This window comes from Oncorhynchus masou, unplaced genomic scaffold (assembly GCF_036934945.1).
Source record: "Oncorhynchus masou masou isolate Uvic2021 unplaced genomic scaffold, UVic_Omas_1.1 unplaced_scaffold_6588, whole genome shotgun sequence".
NCBI classification, from domain to species: Eukaryota; Metazoa; Chordata; class Actinopteri; order Salmoniformes; family Salmonidae; genus Oncorhynchus; species Oncorhynchus masou.
In genome coordinates this window covers 1-15808 of record NW_027013029.1, presented here as the reverse complement: position 1 = coordinate 15808, position 15808 = coordinate 1, and the positions used below count along the sequence as shown (strand labels likewise).

General features: G+C 45.9%; 1 protein-coding gene across 1 annotated transcript; it reads left to right on the top strand.

Annotated features, from left to right (window-relative positions):
* Positions 1–1048: 1048 nt before the first annotated feature.
* Positions 1049–5533, top strand: LOC135536737 (proline-rich protein 5-like; the record flags this gene model as incomplete). Its single annotated transcript, XM_064962989.1, has 4 exons — positions 1049–1130; positions 2403–2460; positions 4096–4187; positions 5393–5533. Coding segments are annotated over exons 2-4 (270 nt in total), but the record flags the coding sequence as incomplete, so codon positions are not given.
* Positions 5534–15808: the final 10275 nt, after the last annotated feature.

The following is a 15808-nucleotide window of genomic DNA, read 5'->3' as shown; positions in this document are numbered from 1 at the left end:
CTAGGCTGCCGGACATGACTCTATACGCTGTCTTCCAGTCAGCTGAGTCACTAGGCTGTTGGACATGACTCTATACCCTGTCTTCCAGTCAGCTGAGTCACTAGGCTGTTGGACATGACTCTATACCCTGTCTTCCAGTCAGCTGAGTCACTAGGCTGTTGGACATGACTCTATACGCTGTCTTCCAGTCAGCTGAGTCACTAGGCTGTTGGACATGACTCTACGCTGTCTTCCAGTCAGCTGAGTCACTAGGCCCTGTTGGACATGACTCCAGTATACCCTGTCTTCCAGTCAGCTGAGTCACTAGGCTGTTGGACATGACTCTATACCCTGTCTTCCAGTCAGCTGAGTCACTAGGCTGTTGGACATGACTCTATACCCTGTCTTCCAGTCAGCTGAGTCACTAGGCTGTTGGACATGACTCTATACCCTGTCTTCCAGTCAGCTGAGTAACTAGGCTGTTGGACATGACTCTATACCCTGTCTTCCAGTCAGCTGAGTCACTAGGCTGTTGGACATGACTCTATACCCTGTCTTCCAGTCAGCTGAGTCACTAGGCTGTTGGACATGACTCTATACGCTGTCTTCCAGTCAGCTGAGTCACTAGGCTGTTGGACATGACTCTATACCCTGTCTTCCAGTCAGCTGAGTCACTAGGCTGTTGGACATGACTCTATACGCTGTCTTCCAGTCAGCTGAGTCACTAGGCTGTTGGACATGACTCTATACCCTGTCTTCCAGTCAGCTGAGTCACTAGGCTGTTGGACATGACTCTATACCCTGTCTTCCAGTCAGCTGAGTCACTAGGCTGTTGGACATGACTCTATACCCTGTCTTCCAGTCAGCTGAGTCACTAGGCTGTTGGAAATGACTCTATACGCTGTCTTCCAGTCAGCTGAGTCACTAGGCTGTTGGACATGACTCTATACCCTGTCTTCCAGTCAGCTGAGTCACTAGGCTGTTGGACATGACTCTATGAGGAAGGTGTTGAAAGAGAAGGAGAACAATGTGGCATAGTGTGTCTCGCCCTCAACTTCTGTGTCCACCCAGTTCAGAATGTTAAACTGCTGTTTTCTTCTAGGCAACTACTGAAGACGGAGCTGGGCTCTTTCTTCACTGAATACCTCCAGGTAAGGGACTGTCTCTCTGCACCCCAGCACTGATATTAACGTTACTCTGATATTACTAACAGTACAACATTACTCTGATGTTACTAACATTACTCTGGTATTAACATTACTCTGGTATTAACATTACTCTGATATTAACATTACTCTGGTATTAATATTACTCTGGTATTAATATTACTCTGACGTTACTAACATTACTTTGATATTACTAACGTTACTCTGATATTAACATTACTCGGATATAACTAACATTACTCTGATATTAACATTACTCTGATATAACTAACATTACTCTGATAGTAACATTACCCTGATAGTAACGTTACTCTGACATTACTAACATTACTCTGATATTATTAACATTACTCTGATAGTAACATTACTCGGATGTTACTAACGTTACTCTGATATTAACATTACTCTGCTATTACCAACATCACTCTGATATTAACATTACTCTGGTATTAACATTACTCTGATGTTACTCGCATTACTCTGCCATTACTAACATTACTCTGATATTACAAACGTTACTCTGATAGTAACATTACTCTGATATTAACATTACTCTGATATCACTAACATTACTCTGATATTAACATTACTCTGATATTACTAACATTACTCTGATATTACTAACATTACTCTGATATTAACATCACTCTGATATTAACATTACTCTGATATTACTAACATTACTCTGATATTAACATTACTCTGATATTAACATTACTCTGATATTAGCATTACTCTGATAGTAACATTAATCTGATAGTAACATTAATCTGATAGTAACATTACTCTGATAGTAACATTACTCTGATAGTAACATTACTCTGATAGTAACATTACTCTGCTATTAACATTACTCTGATAGTAGCATTACTCTGATAGTACTAACATTACTCTGGATATTACTGACATGACTCTGGTATTACTGACATTACTCTGATGTTAACATTACTCTGATGTTAACATTACTCTGATGTTAACATTACTCTGATGTTAACATTGCTCTGATATTACCATCATTACTCTATTACTAACATTGCTCTGATATTACCAACATTACTCTGCTATTACTAACATCACTCTGCTATTACTAACATTACTCTGGTAGTAACATTACTCTGATAGTACCAACATTACTCTGATAGTAACAGCATTACTCTGATATTACTAACATTACTCTGATATTACTAACATTACTCTTAATATATTTTTAAAAGTTCTGGTCGTAGAATGTGAATCCTTGTTTTCTTTCCTCTGCAGAATCAGCTGCTGACAAAGGGAATGGTGATACTGAGGGACAAAATGCGTTTCTATGAAGGTATGAATCATATTACTTACTAATACACAAAGATGTAGTACTGTTTGAAGTACTCTGTAGTACTGACATAGTACTGCTTGAAGTACTGTTGTAGTACTGTTTGAAGTACTGTCGTAGTACTGTTCAAGTACTGTCGTGTACTGTTTGAAGTACTGTCGCATTACTGTTTGAAGTACTGTCGTAGTACTGTCGTAGCATTGCTTGAAGTACTGTCGTAGTACTGTTTGAAGTACTGTCGTAGCATTGCTTGAAGTACTGTCGTAGTACTGTTTGAAGTACTGTCGTAGCATTGCTTGAAGTACTGTCGTAGTACTGTTTGAAGTACTGTCGTAGCATTGCTTGAAGTACTGTCGTAGTACTGTCGTAGCATTGCTTGAAGTACTGTTGTAGTACTGTTTGAAGTACTGTCGTGGCATTGCTTGAAGTACTGTCGTAGTACTGTTTGAAGTACTGTCATAGCATTGCTTGAAGTACTGTCACAGTACTGTGTTTGAAGTACTGGTTGGTCATAATGTAGCCTATTGTGTCCCATTATCGTCTCTGTTGAGGTATTGTCAAGTGGTGAAGATGCTCAAACCACCTGACCCTGACATCAAGTACACAGCTTATTTCTGCTGAAGTGCTATTGTCATGGCGACCAGACAGGAAGTGTTACTAACGTCACAGACCTCAGACCACAACCAGATGGGAGATTTGACATTGTTGAAGAAGTTGAACCAGGCCTCGTCCCTCACCCTCCTATCCTTCCTCCCTCCCTTTACTGCCTCTCTTCGGTTCCTCGACTGGTGTCAGTCAGCCTCTTACAATAGAACCCTTTCAAAATGACTTGTCCTCTTCAGATGGTTGAACCCAGTAGCCCTCTGCTCCAGCCGTGACCCAGCCGTCCCCACCCCCGTGACCCAGCAGCCCACACCACTGTGCCATTTGGCAGCACTGCTCAGAAACAGCTAACTGCCACAAGCAGGTCTCAGATCTCAGTGTGTGAGAGAGGGGGTGTTGATGTGTGAGGGAGGGGGTGTTGATGTGTGAGGGAGGGGGTGTTGATGTGTGAGGGAGGGGGTGTTGATGTGTGAGAGAGGGGTGTTGATGTGTGAGGGAGGGGGTGTTGATGTGTGAGGGAGGGGGGGGTGTTGATGTGAGGGAGGGGGTGTTGATGTGAGGGAGGGGTGTTGATGTGTGAGAGAGGGGTGTTGATGTGTGAGGGAGGGGGTGTTGATGTGTGAGGGAGGGGGTGTTGATGTGTGAGGGAGGGGGTGTTGATGTGTGAGGGAGGTGGTGTTGATGTGTGAGAGAGGGGGTGTTGATGTGTGAGAGAGGTGGTGTTGATGTGTGAGAGAGGTGGTGTTGATGTGTGAGAGAGGGGGTGTTGATGTGTGAGAGAGGGGGTGTTGATGTGTGAGAGAGGGGGTGTTGATGTGTGAGAGAGGGGGTGATGATGTGTGAGAGAGGGGGTGATGATGTGTGAGAGAGGGGGTGTTGATGCATCTCTCTGCTGGTGTTTGTGCTTTTCAGGATCTGTATCTGTGAGAAACACATCAAACATTCACACTTTTTTTCACATTTTCTTTGAGTCCATGCCAATTAGCACCATTGCTACTTTCTGATTGGTTATTTTGACTTCCTGGTTGTCTCCAGGTCAGAAGCTATTGGACTCCTTGGCAGAGACGTGGGACTTCTTCTTCTGTGATGTTCTGTCCATGCTTCAGGCTATCTTCTACCCAGTACAGGTACAGTTACTCATTTTGGGTGTCAGCACTGTCTATATTTAGTTGCCGGAGCTCCACAATACTTGTGAGCTAATATTCTATAAGACGAACAGCAGCTCCAGCAGTAGAACATGTGAGGTGCTGGTGATCCGCTCCGGTGAGCTCCTGCCCAAGTCAAGCACTGGTTACTTCTCCCTGTAGTGTTTCCGTGGTATTCAGACAACTAAAAAGCAACATACAGTAGCCACTTGAACAGTAAGTTACAGTGCCTTGCGAAAGTATTCGGCCCCCTTGAACTTTGTGACCTTTTGCCACATTTCAGGCTTCAAACATAAAGATAATTTTGCATTTTTCGGTTTTTGATTTGTTAAAAAAAGTTTGAAATATCCAATAAATGTCGTTCCACTTCATGATTGTGTCCCACTTGTTGTTGATTCTTCACAAAAAAATACAGTTTTATATCTTTATGTTTGAAGCCTGAAATGTGGCAAAAGGTCGCAAAGTTCAAGGGGGCCGAATACTTTCACAAGGCACTGTATTTTGTGAACAGTCCAGTGCACATTCTTACACAACAGAGTTTTCCAAAACAAATTAGGAGAATTTGATAGATTTTCCAAAAGCATTTCAACATACAATAGTGTTGAGTGGCCCTAAGCATGGTCTCTCTCTCTCTCTCTCTAGTCTCTCTCTCTCTCTCTCTCTCTCTCTCTCTCTCTCTCTCTCTCTCTCTCTCTCTCTCTCTCTCTCTCTCTCTCTCTCTCTCTCTCTCTCTCTCTCTCTCTCTCTCTCTCTCTCTCTCTCTCTCTCTCTCTCTCTCTCTCTCTCTCTCTCTCTCTCTCTCTCTCTCTCTCTCTGTGTGTGTGTGTGTTTCTGTGTGTAGGTGTGTCTCTCTCTGTCTCTCTCTCTCTCTGTGTGTGTGTGTTTCTGTGTGTAGGTGTGTCTCTCTCTCTGTCTCTCTCCATGTGTTTCTATGTGTGTGCATGTCTCTGTGTGTAATCTCTGTGTGTAGGTGTGTGTCTGTCTCTCTCTCCATGTGTTTCTATGTGTGTGCAAGTCTCTGTGTGTAATCTCTGGGTGTAATCTCTGTGTGTAGGTGTGTGTTTGTCTCTCTCTCCATGTGTTTCTATGTGTGTGCATGTCTCTGTGTGTAATCTCTGTGTGTAATCTCTGTGTGTAATCTCTGTGTGTAATCTCTGTGTGTAATCTCTGTGTGTAATCTCCACCAGGGTAAGGAGCCGTCGGTGCGGCAGCTGGCCCTGCTTCACTTCAGGAGCATTATCACTCTGAACATCAAGCTGGAGGACGCCCTGTCCCGCCCCCGCGCCCGTGTCCCCCCCTCTATCATACAGATGTTACTGATACTGCAGGTAGGGAGGCACACACACACACACAGTCAAACACGTACAGAGGCATACACACACACACACACGTACAGATGCGTGCACTCAGACACACACATAAGGACTCAAATCAAATGTTTGTTATTTGTCACATTGTAAACAACAGGTGTAGACTAACAGTGAAATGCTGACTGACGGGCCCTTCCCAACAATGCAGAGAGAAAAATATAGAAAAGATAATAACACCAGGAATAACGATAATGAGTAACGATAACTTGGCTGTATACACGAGGTACCAGTACTGAGTTGATGTGCTGGGGTACGAGGTAATAACTTGACTATATACACGAGGTACCAGTACTGAGTTGATGTGCTGGGGTACGAGGTAATAACTTGACTATATACACGAGGTACCAGTACTGAGTTGATGTGCAGGGGTACGAGGTAATAACTTGACTATATACACGAGGTACCAGTACTGAGTTGATGTGCAGGGGTACGAGGTAATAACTTGACTATATACACGAGGTACCAGTACTGAGTTGATGTGCAGGGGTACGAGGTAATAACTTGGCTATATACACGAGGTACCAGTACTGAGTTGATGTGCAGGGGTACGAGGTAATAACTTGACTATATACACGAGGTACCAGTACTGAGTTGATGTGCAGGGGTACGAGGTAATAACTTGACTATATACACGAGGTACCAGTACTGAGTTGATGTGCTGGGGTACGAGGTAATAACTTGACTATATACACGAGGTACCAGTACTGAGTTGATGTGCTGGGGTACGAGGTAATATCTTGGCTATATACACGGGGTACCAGGTAATAACTTGGCTATATACACGAGGTACCAGTACTCAGTTGATGTGCAGGGGTACGAGGTAATAACTTGGCTATATACACGAGGTACCAGTACTGAGTTGATGTGCTGGGGTACGAGGTAATAACTTGACTATATACACGAGGTACCAGTACTGAGTTGATGTGCTGGGGTACGAGGTAATATCTTGGCTATATACACGGGGTACCAGGTAATAACTTGGCTATATACACGAGGTACCAGTACTGAGTTGATGTGCTGGGGTACGAGGTAATAACTTGACTGTATACACGAGGTACCAGTACCGAGTTGATGTGCTGGGGTACGAGGTAATAACTTGGCTATATACACGAGGTACCAGTACTGAGTTGATGTGCAGGGGTACGAGGTAATAACTTGGCTATATACACGAGGTACCAGTACTGAGTTGATGTGCAGGGGTACGAGGTAATAACTTGGCTATATACACGGGGTACCAGTACTGAGTTGATGTGCAGGGGTACGAGGTAATAACTTGGCTATATACACGGGGTACCAGTACTGAGTTGATGTGCAGGGGTACGAGGTAATAACTTGGCTATATACACGGGGTACCAGTACTGAGTTGATGTGCAGGGGTACGAGGTAATAACTTGACTATATACACGAGGTACCAGTACCGAGTTGATGTGCTGGGGTACGAGGTAATAACTTGGCTATATACACGAGGTACCAGTACTGAGTTGATGTGCAGGGGTACGAGGTAATAACTTGGCTATATACACGAGGTACCAGTACTGAGTTGATGTGCAGGGGTACGAGGTAATAACTTGGCTATATACACGGGGTACCAGTACTGAGTTGATGTGCTGGGGTACGAGGTAATAACTTGACTATATACACGAGGTACCAGTACTGAGTTGATGTGCTGGGGTACGAGGTAATAACTTGACTATATACACGAGGTACCAGTACTGAGTTGATGTGCTGGGGTACGAGGTAATAACTTGACTATATACACGAGGTACCAGTACTGAGTTGATGTGCTGGGGTACGAGGTAATAACTTGGCTATATACACGAGGTACCAGTACTGAGTTGATGTGCAGGGGTACGAGGTCATTGAGGTAGATATAGGTAGGGATAAAGTGACTAGGGAACAGGATAGATCATAAACAGTAGCAGCAGCTCATGTGATGAGTCCAAAGAGTTAAATTCTCTGCGGCATCATAAATCGCAGACGACACCATTTCCTTGATGAACACAACGTCCTGAGCAGAAGCCAGATTGGATTTTTTTTAAATGATCATACAACAGACCACATTTCCACCCTCCACACTCTAATTGACCAACAAGTAAACCAAGGCACAATCTACTCGTGTTTTATAGACTTCAAGAAAACATTTGATTCAATTTGGCACAAAGGTCTTTTTTTTAATAAACTAATATAATGTGGTATTGGAGGGAAAACATATGATGTTATTTAATCAGTGAACACTAAAAACAAATGTGCTGTTAAATTTGGCAAACAAGCAAACAGACATCTTCTCTCAGGGACGTGGAGTGAAACAGGGCTGCCCAATAAGTCCAACACTGTTTAACATCTACATTAATGAATTGGCAAAAACATTAGAAGAATCTGCAGCACCTGGTCTCACCCTACACAACACTGAAATCAAGTGTCTGCTGTACGCATATGACCTGGTGCTGCTGTCTCCCACTACGGAGGGTCTGCTGTAGACACATGACCTGGTGCTGCTGTCTCCCACTAAGGAGGGTCTGCTGTAGACACATGACCTGGTGCTGCTGTCTCCCACTACGGAGGGTCTGCTGTCTCCCACTATGGAGGGTCTGCTGTCTCCCACTAAGGAGGGTCTGCTGTCTCCCACTAAGGAGGGTCTGCTGTCTCCCACTAAGGAGGGTCTGCTGTCTCCCACTAAGGAGGGTCTGCTGTCTCCCACTAAGGAGGGTCTGCTGTCTCCCACTAAGGAGGGTCTGCTGTCTCCCACTACGGAGGGTCTGCTGTCTCCCACTAAGGAGGGTCTGCTGTCTCCCACTACGGAGGGTCTGCTGTAGACACATGACCTGGTGCTGCTGTCTCCCACTACGGAGGGTCTGCTGTCTCCCACTAAGGAGGGTCTGCTGTCTCCCACTAAGGAGGGTCTGCTGTCTCCCACTACGGAGGGTCTGCTGTCTCCCACTAAGGAGGGTCTGCTGTCTCCCACTACGGAGGGTCTGCTGTCTCCCACTACGGAGGGTCTGCTGTCTCCCACTACGGAGGGTCTGCTGTCTCCCACTACGGAGGGTCTGCTGTCTCCCACTAAGGACGGTCTGCTGTCTCCCACTAAGGAGGGTCTGCTGTCTCCCACTAAGGAGGGTCTGCTGTCTCCCACTAAGGAGGGTCTGCTGTCTCCACTACGGAGGGTCTGTGTCTCCCACTAAGGAGGGTCTGCTGTCTCCCACTACGGAGGGTCTGCTGTCTCCCACTACGGAGGGTCTGCTGTCTCCCACTAAGGAGGGTCTGCTGTCTCCCACTACGGAGGGTCTGCTGTCTCCCACTACGGAGGGTCTGCTGTCTCCCACTAAGGAGGGTCTGCTGTCTCCCACTAAGGAGGGTCTGCTGTCTCCCACTACGGAGGGTCTGCTGTCTCCCACTACGGAGGGTCTGCTGTCTCCCACTACGGAGGGTCTGCTGTCTCCCACTAAGGAGGGTCTGCTGTCTCCCACTACGGAGGGTCTGCTGTCTCCCACTAAGGAGGGTCTGCTGTCTCCCACTACGGAGGGTCTGCTGTCTCCCACTACGGAGGGTCTGCTGTCTCCCACTAAGGAGGGTCTGCTGTCTCCCACTACGGAGGGTCTGCTGTCTCCCACTACAGAGGGTCTGCTGTAGACACATGACCTGGTGCTGCTGTCTCCCACTAAGGAGGGTCTGCTGTCTCCCACTACGGAGGGTCTGCTGTCTCCCACTACGGAGGGTCTGCTGTCTCCCACTACGGAGGGTCTGCTGTCTCCCACTAAGGAGGGTCTGCTGTCTCCCACTACGGAGGGTCTGCTGTCTCCCACTAAGGAGGGTCTGCTGTCTCCCACTAAGGAGGGTCTGCTGTCTCCCACTAAGGAGGGTCTGCTGTCTCCCACTATGGAGGGTCTGCTGTCTCCCACTACGGAGGGTCTGCTGTCTCCCACTACGGAGGGTCTGCTGTCTCCCACTAAGGAGAACAGAGAACAGAGAACAGGACCAATGGAGATGAGAGAACAGAGAACAGGACCAAGAGAACTGAGAACATGACAAAGAGAGAGGAGAGAACAGAACAGGACCAAGAGAACAGAGAACAGGACCAAGATAGAGGAGAGAACAGATAACAGGACCAAGATAGAGGAGAGAACAGAGAACAGGACCAAGAGAGAGGAGAGAACAGAGAACATGACCAAGAGAGAGGAGAGAACAGAGAACAGGACCAAGAGAGAGGAGAGAACAGGACCAAGAGAGAGGAGAGAACAGGATCAAGAGAACAGAGAACAGGACCAATGGAGATGAGAGAAAAGAGAACAGGACCAAGAGAACAGAGAACATGACAAAGAGAGAGGAGAGAACAGAGAACAGGACCAAGATAGAGCAGAGAACAGGACCAAGAGAACAGAGAACAGGACCAATGGAGATGAGAGAACAGAGAACAGGACCAAGAGAACAGAGAACAGGACCAAGATAGAGGAGAGAACAGAGAACAGGACCAAGATAGAGGAGAGAACAGAGAACAGGACCAAGAGAGAGGAGAGAACAGAGAACATGACCAAGAGAGAGGAGAGAACAGAGAACAGGACCAAGAGAGAGGAGAGAACAGGACCAAGAGAGAGGAGAGAACAGGATCAAGAGAACAGAGAACAGGACCAATGGAGATGAGAGAAAAGAGAACAGGACCAAGAGAACAGAGAACATGACAAAGAGAGAGGAGAGAACAGAGAACAGGACCAAGATAGAGGAGAGAACAGAGAACAGGACCAAGAGAACAGAGAACAGGACCAATGGAGATGAGAGAACAGAGAACAGGACCAAGAGAACAGAGAACAGGACCAAGATAGAGGAGAGAACAGAGAACAGGACCAAGATAGAGGAGAGAACAGAGAACAGGACCAAGAGAGAGGAGAGAACAGAGAACATGACCAAGAGAGAGGAGAGAACAGAGAACAGGACCAAGAGAGAGGAGAGAACAGGATCAAGAGAACAGAGAACAGGACCAATGGAGATGAGAGAAAAGAGAACAGGACCAAGAGAACAGAGAACATGACAAAGAGAGAGGAGAGAACAGAGAACAGGACCAAGAGAACAGGACCAAGAGAGAGGAGAGAACGGGACCAAGAGAGAGGAGAGAACAGGACCAAGAGAGATGAGAGAACAGGATCAAGACAGAGGAGAGAACAGAGAACAGGACCAAGAGAGAGGAGAGAACAGAGAACAGGACCAAGAGAGATGAGAGAAAAGAGAACAGGACCAAGAGAACAGAGAACATGACAAAGAGAGAGGAGAGAACAGAGAACAGGACCAAGATAGAGGAGAGAACAGAGAACAGGACCAAGAGAACAGAGAACAGGACCAATGGAGATGAGAGAACAGAGAACAGGACCAAGAGAACAGAGAACAGGACCAAGATAGAGGAGAGAACAGATAACAGGACCAAGATAGAGGAGAGAACAGAGAACAGGACCAAGAGAGAGGAGAGAACAGAGAACATGACCAAGAGAGAGGAGAGAACAGAGAACAGGACCAAGAGAGAGGAGAGAACAGGACCAAGAGAGAGGAGAGAACAGGATCAAGAGAACAGAGAACAGGACCAATGGAGATGAGAGAAAAGAGAACAGGACCAAGAGAACAGAGAACATGACAAAGAGAGAGGAGAGAACAGAGAACAGGACCAAGATAGAGGAGAGAACAGAGAACAGGACCAAGAGAACAGAGAACAGGACCAATGGAGATGAGAGAACAGAGAACAGGACCAAGAGAACAGAGAACAGGACCAAGATAGAGGTGAGAACAGAGAACAGGACCAAGATAGAGGAGAGAACAGAGAACAGGACCAAGAGAGAGGAGCGAACAGAGAACATGACCAAGAGAGAGGAGAGAACAGAGAACAGGACCAAGAGAGAGGAGAGAACAGGATCAAGAGAACAGAGAACAGGACCAATGGAGATGAGAGAAAAGAGAACAGGACCAAGAGAACAGAGAACATGACAAAGAGAGAGGAGAGAACAGAAAACAGGACCAAGAGAACAGGACCAAGAGAGAGGAGAGAACGGGACCAAGAGAGAGGAGAGAACAGGACCAAGAGAGATGAGAGAACAGGATCAAGAGAGAGGAGAGAACAGAGAACAGGACCAAGAGAGAGGAGAGAACAGAGAACAGGACCAAGAGAGAGGAGAGAACAGAGAACAGGACCAAGAGAGAGGAGAGAACAGAGAACAGGACCAAGAGAGAGGAGAGAACAGAGAACAGGACCAAGAAAGAGGAGAGAACAGGACCAAGAGAACAGAGAACAGGACCAAGAGAGAGGAGAGAACAGGACCAAGAGAGAGGAGAGAACAGGATTAAGAGAGAGGTGAGAACAGGACCAAGAGAACAGAGAACAGGACCAAGAGAGAGGAGAGAACAGAGAACATAACCAAGAGAGAGGAGAGAGGAGAGAACAGGACCAAGAGAACATAGAGCAGGACCAATAGAGGAGAGAACAGGACCAAGAGAACAGAGAACAGGACCAAGAGAGAAGAGAGGAGAGAACAGGACCAAGAGAACATAGAACAGGACCAATAGAGGAGAGAACAGGACCAAGAGATCAGAGAACAGGACAAAGATAGAGGAGAGAACAGAGAACAGGACCAAGAGAGAGGAGAGAACAGAGAACAGGACCAAGAGAGAAGAACAGGACTAAGGGAGAGAGAGAGAACAGAAATAGGAGCGGCTCTAGGGAGAACCAGGACCACTACAAGAACCAGTACCAGTTTCAGAACCAGTATCAGTACCAGTATCAATACCAGTATCAGAACCAGTATCAGAGCCGTACCAGTATCAGAACCAATATCAGAACCATTATCAGTATCGGAACCAGTATCACAACCAGTATCAGTCCCTATATCAGTATCAGAACCGGTATCAGTATCAGAACCGGTATCAGTATCAGAACCAGTATCAGTATCAGTAATGCTGGATAGACCTTGCTAATGCTGTGTTAGACCTTGGTAATGCTGGGTTAGACCTTGGTAATGCTGGGTTAGACCTTGGTAATGCTGGGTTAGACCTTGGTAATGCTGGGTTAGACCTTGGTAATGCTGGGTTAGACCTTGGTAATGCTGGGTTAGACCTTGGTAATGCTGGGTTAGACCTTGGTAATGCTGCAATAGACCTTGGTAATGCTGGGTTAGACATTGGTAATGCTGGGTTAGACCTTGGTAATGCTGGGTTAGACCTTGGTAATGCTATGTTAGACCATGGTAATGCTGGGGTAGACCTTGGTAAGGCTGGGTTAGACCTTGGTAATGCTGGGTTAGACCTTGGTAATGCTGGGATAGACCTTGGTAATGCTGGGAAGATCTTGGTAATGCTGGGATAGATCTTGGTAATGTTGGGATAGATCTTGGTAATGCTAGGATAGATCTTGGTAATGCTGAAATATACCTTGGTAATACTGGGATAGACCTTGGTAATGCTGGGATATACCTTGGTAGGGCTGGGTAGATCTTGGTAATGCTGGCAAGATCTTGGTAATGCTGGGATAGATCTTGGTAATGCTGGGATAGATCTTAGTAATGCTAGGATAGATCTTGGTAATGCTGGAATATACCTTGGTAATACTGGGATAGATCTTGGCAATGCTGGGATAGACCTTGGTAATGCTGGGATAGACCTTGGTAATGCTGGGATAGACCTTGGTAATGCTGGGATAGATCTTGGTAATATGGGATATACCTTGGTAATGCTGGGATAGATCTTGGTAATGCTGGGATAGATCTTGGCAATGCTGGGATAGATCTTGGTAATGCTGGGATAGACCTTGGTAATGCTGGGATAGACCTTGGTAATGCTGGGATAGATCTTGGTAATATGGGATATACCTTGGTAATGCTGGGATAGATCTTGGTAATGCTGGGATAGATCTTGGTAATGCTGGGATAGATCTTGGTAATGCTATGGTATATCTTGGTAATGCTGGGATAGATCTTGGTAATGCTGGGCTAGACCTTGGTAATGCTGGGATAGACCTTGGTAATGCTGGGATAGATCTTGGTAATGCTGTGATAGATCTTGGTAATGCTGGGATAGACCTTGGTAATGCTGTGATAGATCTTGGTAATGCTGGGATAGACCTTGGTAATGCTGGGATAGATCTTGGTAATGCTGGGATATATCTTGGTAATGCTGGGATATATCTTGGTAATGCTGGGATATATCTTGGTAATGCTGGGATAGATCTTGGTTATGCTGGGATAGATCTTGGTAATGCTGGGATAGACCTTGGTAATGCTGGGATAGATCTTGGTAATGCTGGGATAGACCTTGGTAATGCTGGATCATCCTCTTTCCTTTTATGTCTGTCTGTCTGTCTGTCTGTCTGTCTGTCTGTCTGTCTGTCTGTCTCCCTTTCCCCCTCCCTCTTTCTCATCACTCTGTGGTACAGCTTGGGTGACACCTTACACTGGAGACACCATTCTATCTAAGTGGCCTGTATTGCTCACTGGCCACATCTGCTACTGATTAAAGCGTCCAGAGGGCACACAGACAAAGGATCAGTTTGTTTTGACAAGGGAAGAATGTACGTTTTGTTGAGGTTTTGTTCCCATACCCCAATGGCAATGGATCTCTCTCTCCTCTGTCTCTCTCCTCTCTCTCTCTCTCTCTCTCTCTCTCTCTCTCTCCTCTCTCCTCTCCTCTCCTCTCTCCCTCTCCTCTCCTCTCCTCTCCTCTCCTCTCTCCCTCTCCTCTCACACTCTCTCTTCTCTCTCTCCTCTCTCTCTCTCTCTCTCCTCTCCTCTCCTCTCTCCCTCTCCTCTCGCGCTCTCTCTCTCTCTCTCTTCTCTGTCTCTCTCTCTTCTGTCTCTCTCTCTCTCTCTCTCTCTCTCTCTCTCTGTGTCTCTCTCTCTCTGTCTCTCTCCTCTCCTCTCCTCGCACTCTCTTCCCTCTTCTCTCTCTCTCTGTCTGTCTCTCTCTTCTCTCGCTCTCTGTCTCTCTCTGTCTCTCTCTCTCTCTCTGTCTCTCTCTCTGTTTCTCTCTCTCTCTCTTTCCTTTCCTCTCTCTCTGTCTCTCTCCTCTCTCTCTCTCCTCTCCTCTCCTCTCCGTCTCTCTGTCTCTCTCTGTCTCTCTCCTCTCTCTCTCTCTCCTCTCCGTCTCTCTCTCTGTCTCTCTCTCTCTCTCTCCTCTCCGTCTCTGTCTCTCTCTCTCTCTCATTGGTCTTTTTTGTAACATCTTTCATATGTGAACAATTTCTCTCCTTTTGACTTGTTTTGCATTGATGTCATTACTCCAGTCAATGCATTGATGTGGTGGTTGTCAACCTCTGGTTAGCTGGATGTTTTGTGTTGTGGTTGAGTGAGTCAATGTATTATCGGAAGACAGTCTCCCTTCACCAATGTTTGGTTCCTTTTCAGGTTTCATGACAAAATAGTTCTGGTAAAGAAGTTGTTCTGGAAAGGATTTGGGTAAATTAAGTCCCAAACAAGCAAACTAGTTCCAGATCTCCCCATAATAGGTATTTAGTGTCATTAGCGAACACTCAGTCTGGGACTTTCCATGGTGGGGACCTATTATTCTACTGTCAATGGTCGGGACAGGGTGGGACAGTTACTGTCTCTCCTACCTGTATATACAGGTAGTTACTGTCTCTCCTCTGATACAGTTAGTTACTGTCTCTCCTAACTGTATATACAGGTAGTTAGTTACTGTCTCTCCTAACTGTATATACAGGCAGTTACTGTCTCTCCTCTGATACAGTTAGTTACTGTCTCTCCTAACTGTATATACAGGTAGTTACTGTCTCTCCTAACTGTATATACAGGTAGTTACTGTCTCTCCTAACTGTATATACAGTTAGTTACTGTCTCTCCTACCTGTATATACAGGTAGTTACTGTCTCTCCTAACTGTATATACAGGTAGTTACTGTCTCTCCTCTGACAGACAGGTAGTTACTGTCTCTCTGACAGACAGTTAGTTACTGTCTCTCCTAACTGTATATACAGTTAGTTACTGTCTCTCCTCTGACATACAGGTAGTTACTGTCTCTCCTAACTGTATACACAGGTAGTTACTGTCTCTCCTAACTGTATAGACAGGTAGTTACCGTCTCTCCTAACTGTATATACAGGTAGTTACTGTCTCTCCTCTGACATACAGTTAGTTACTGTCTCTCTGACAGACAGTTAGTTACTGTCTCTCCTAACTGTATATACAGGTAGTTACTGTCTCTCCTCTGACATACAGTTAGTTACTGTCTCTCTGACAGACAGTTAGTTACTGT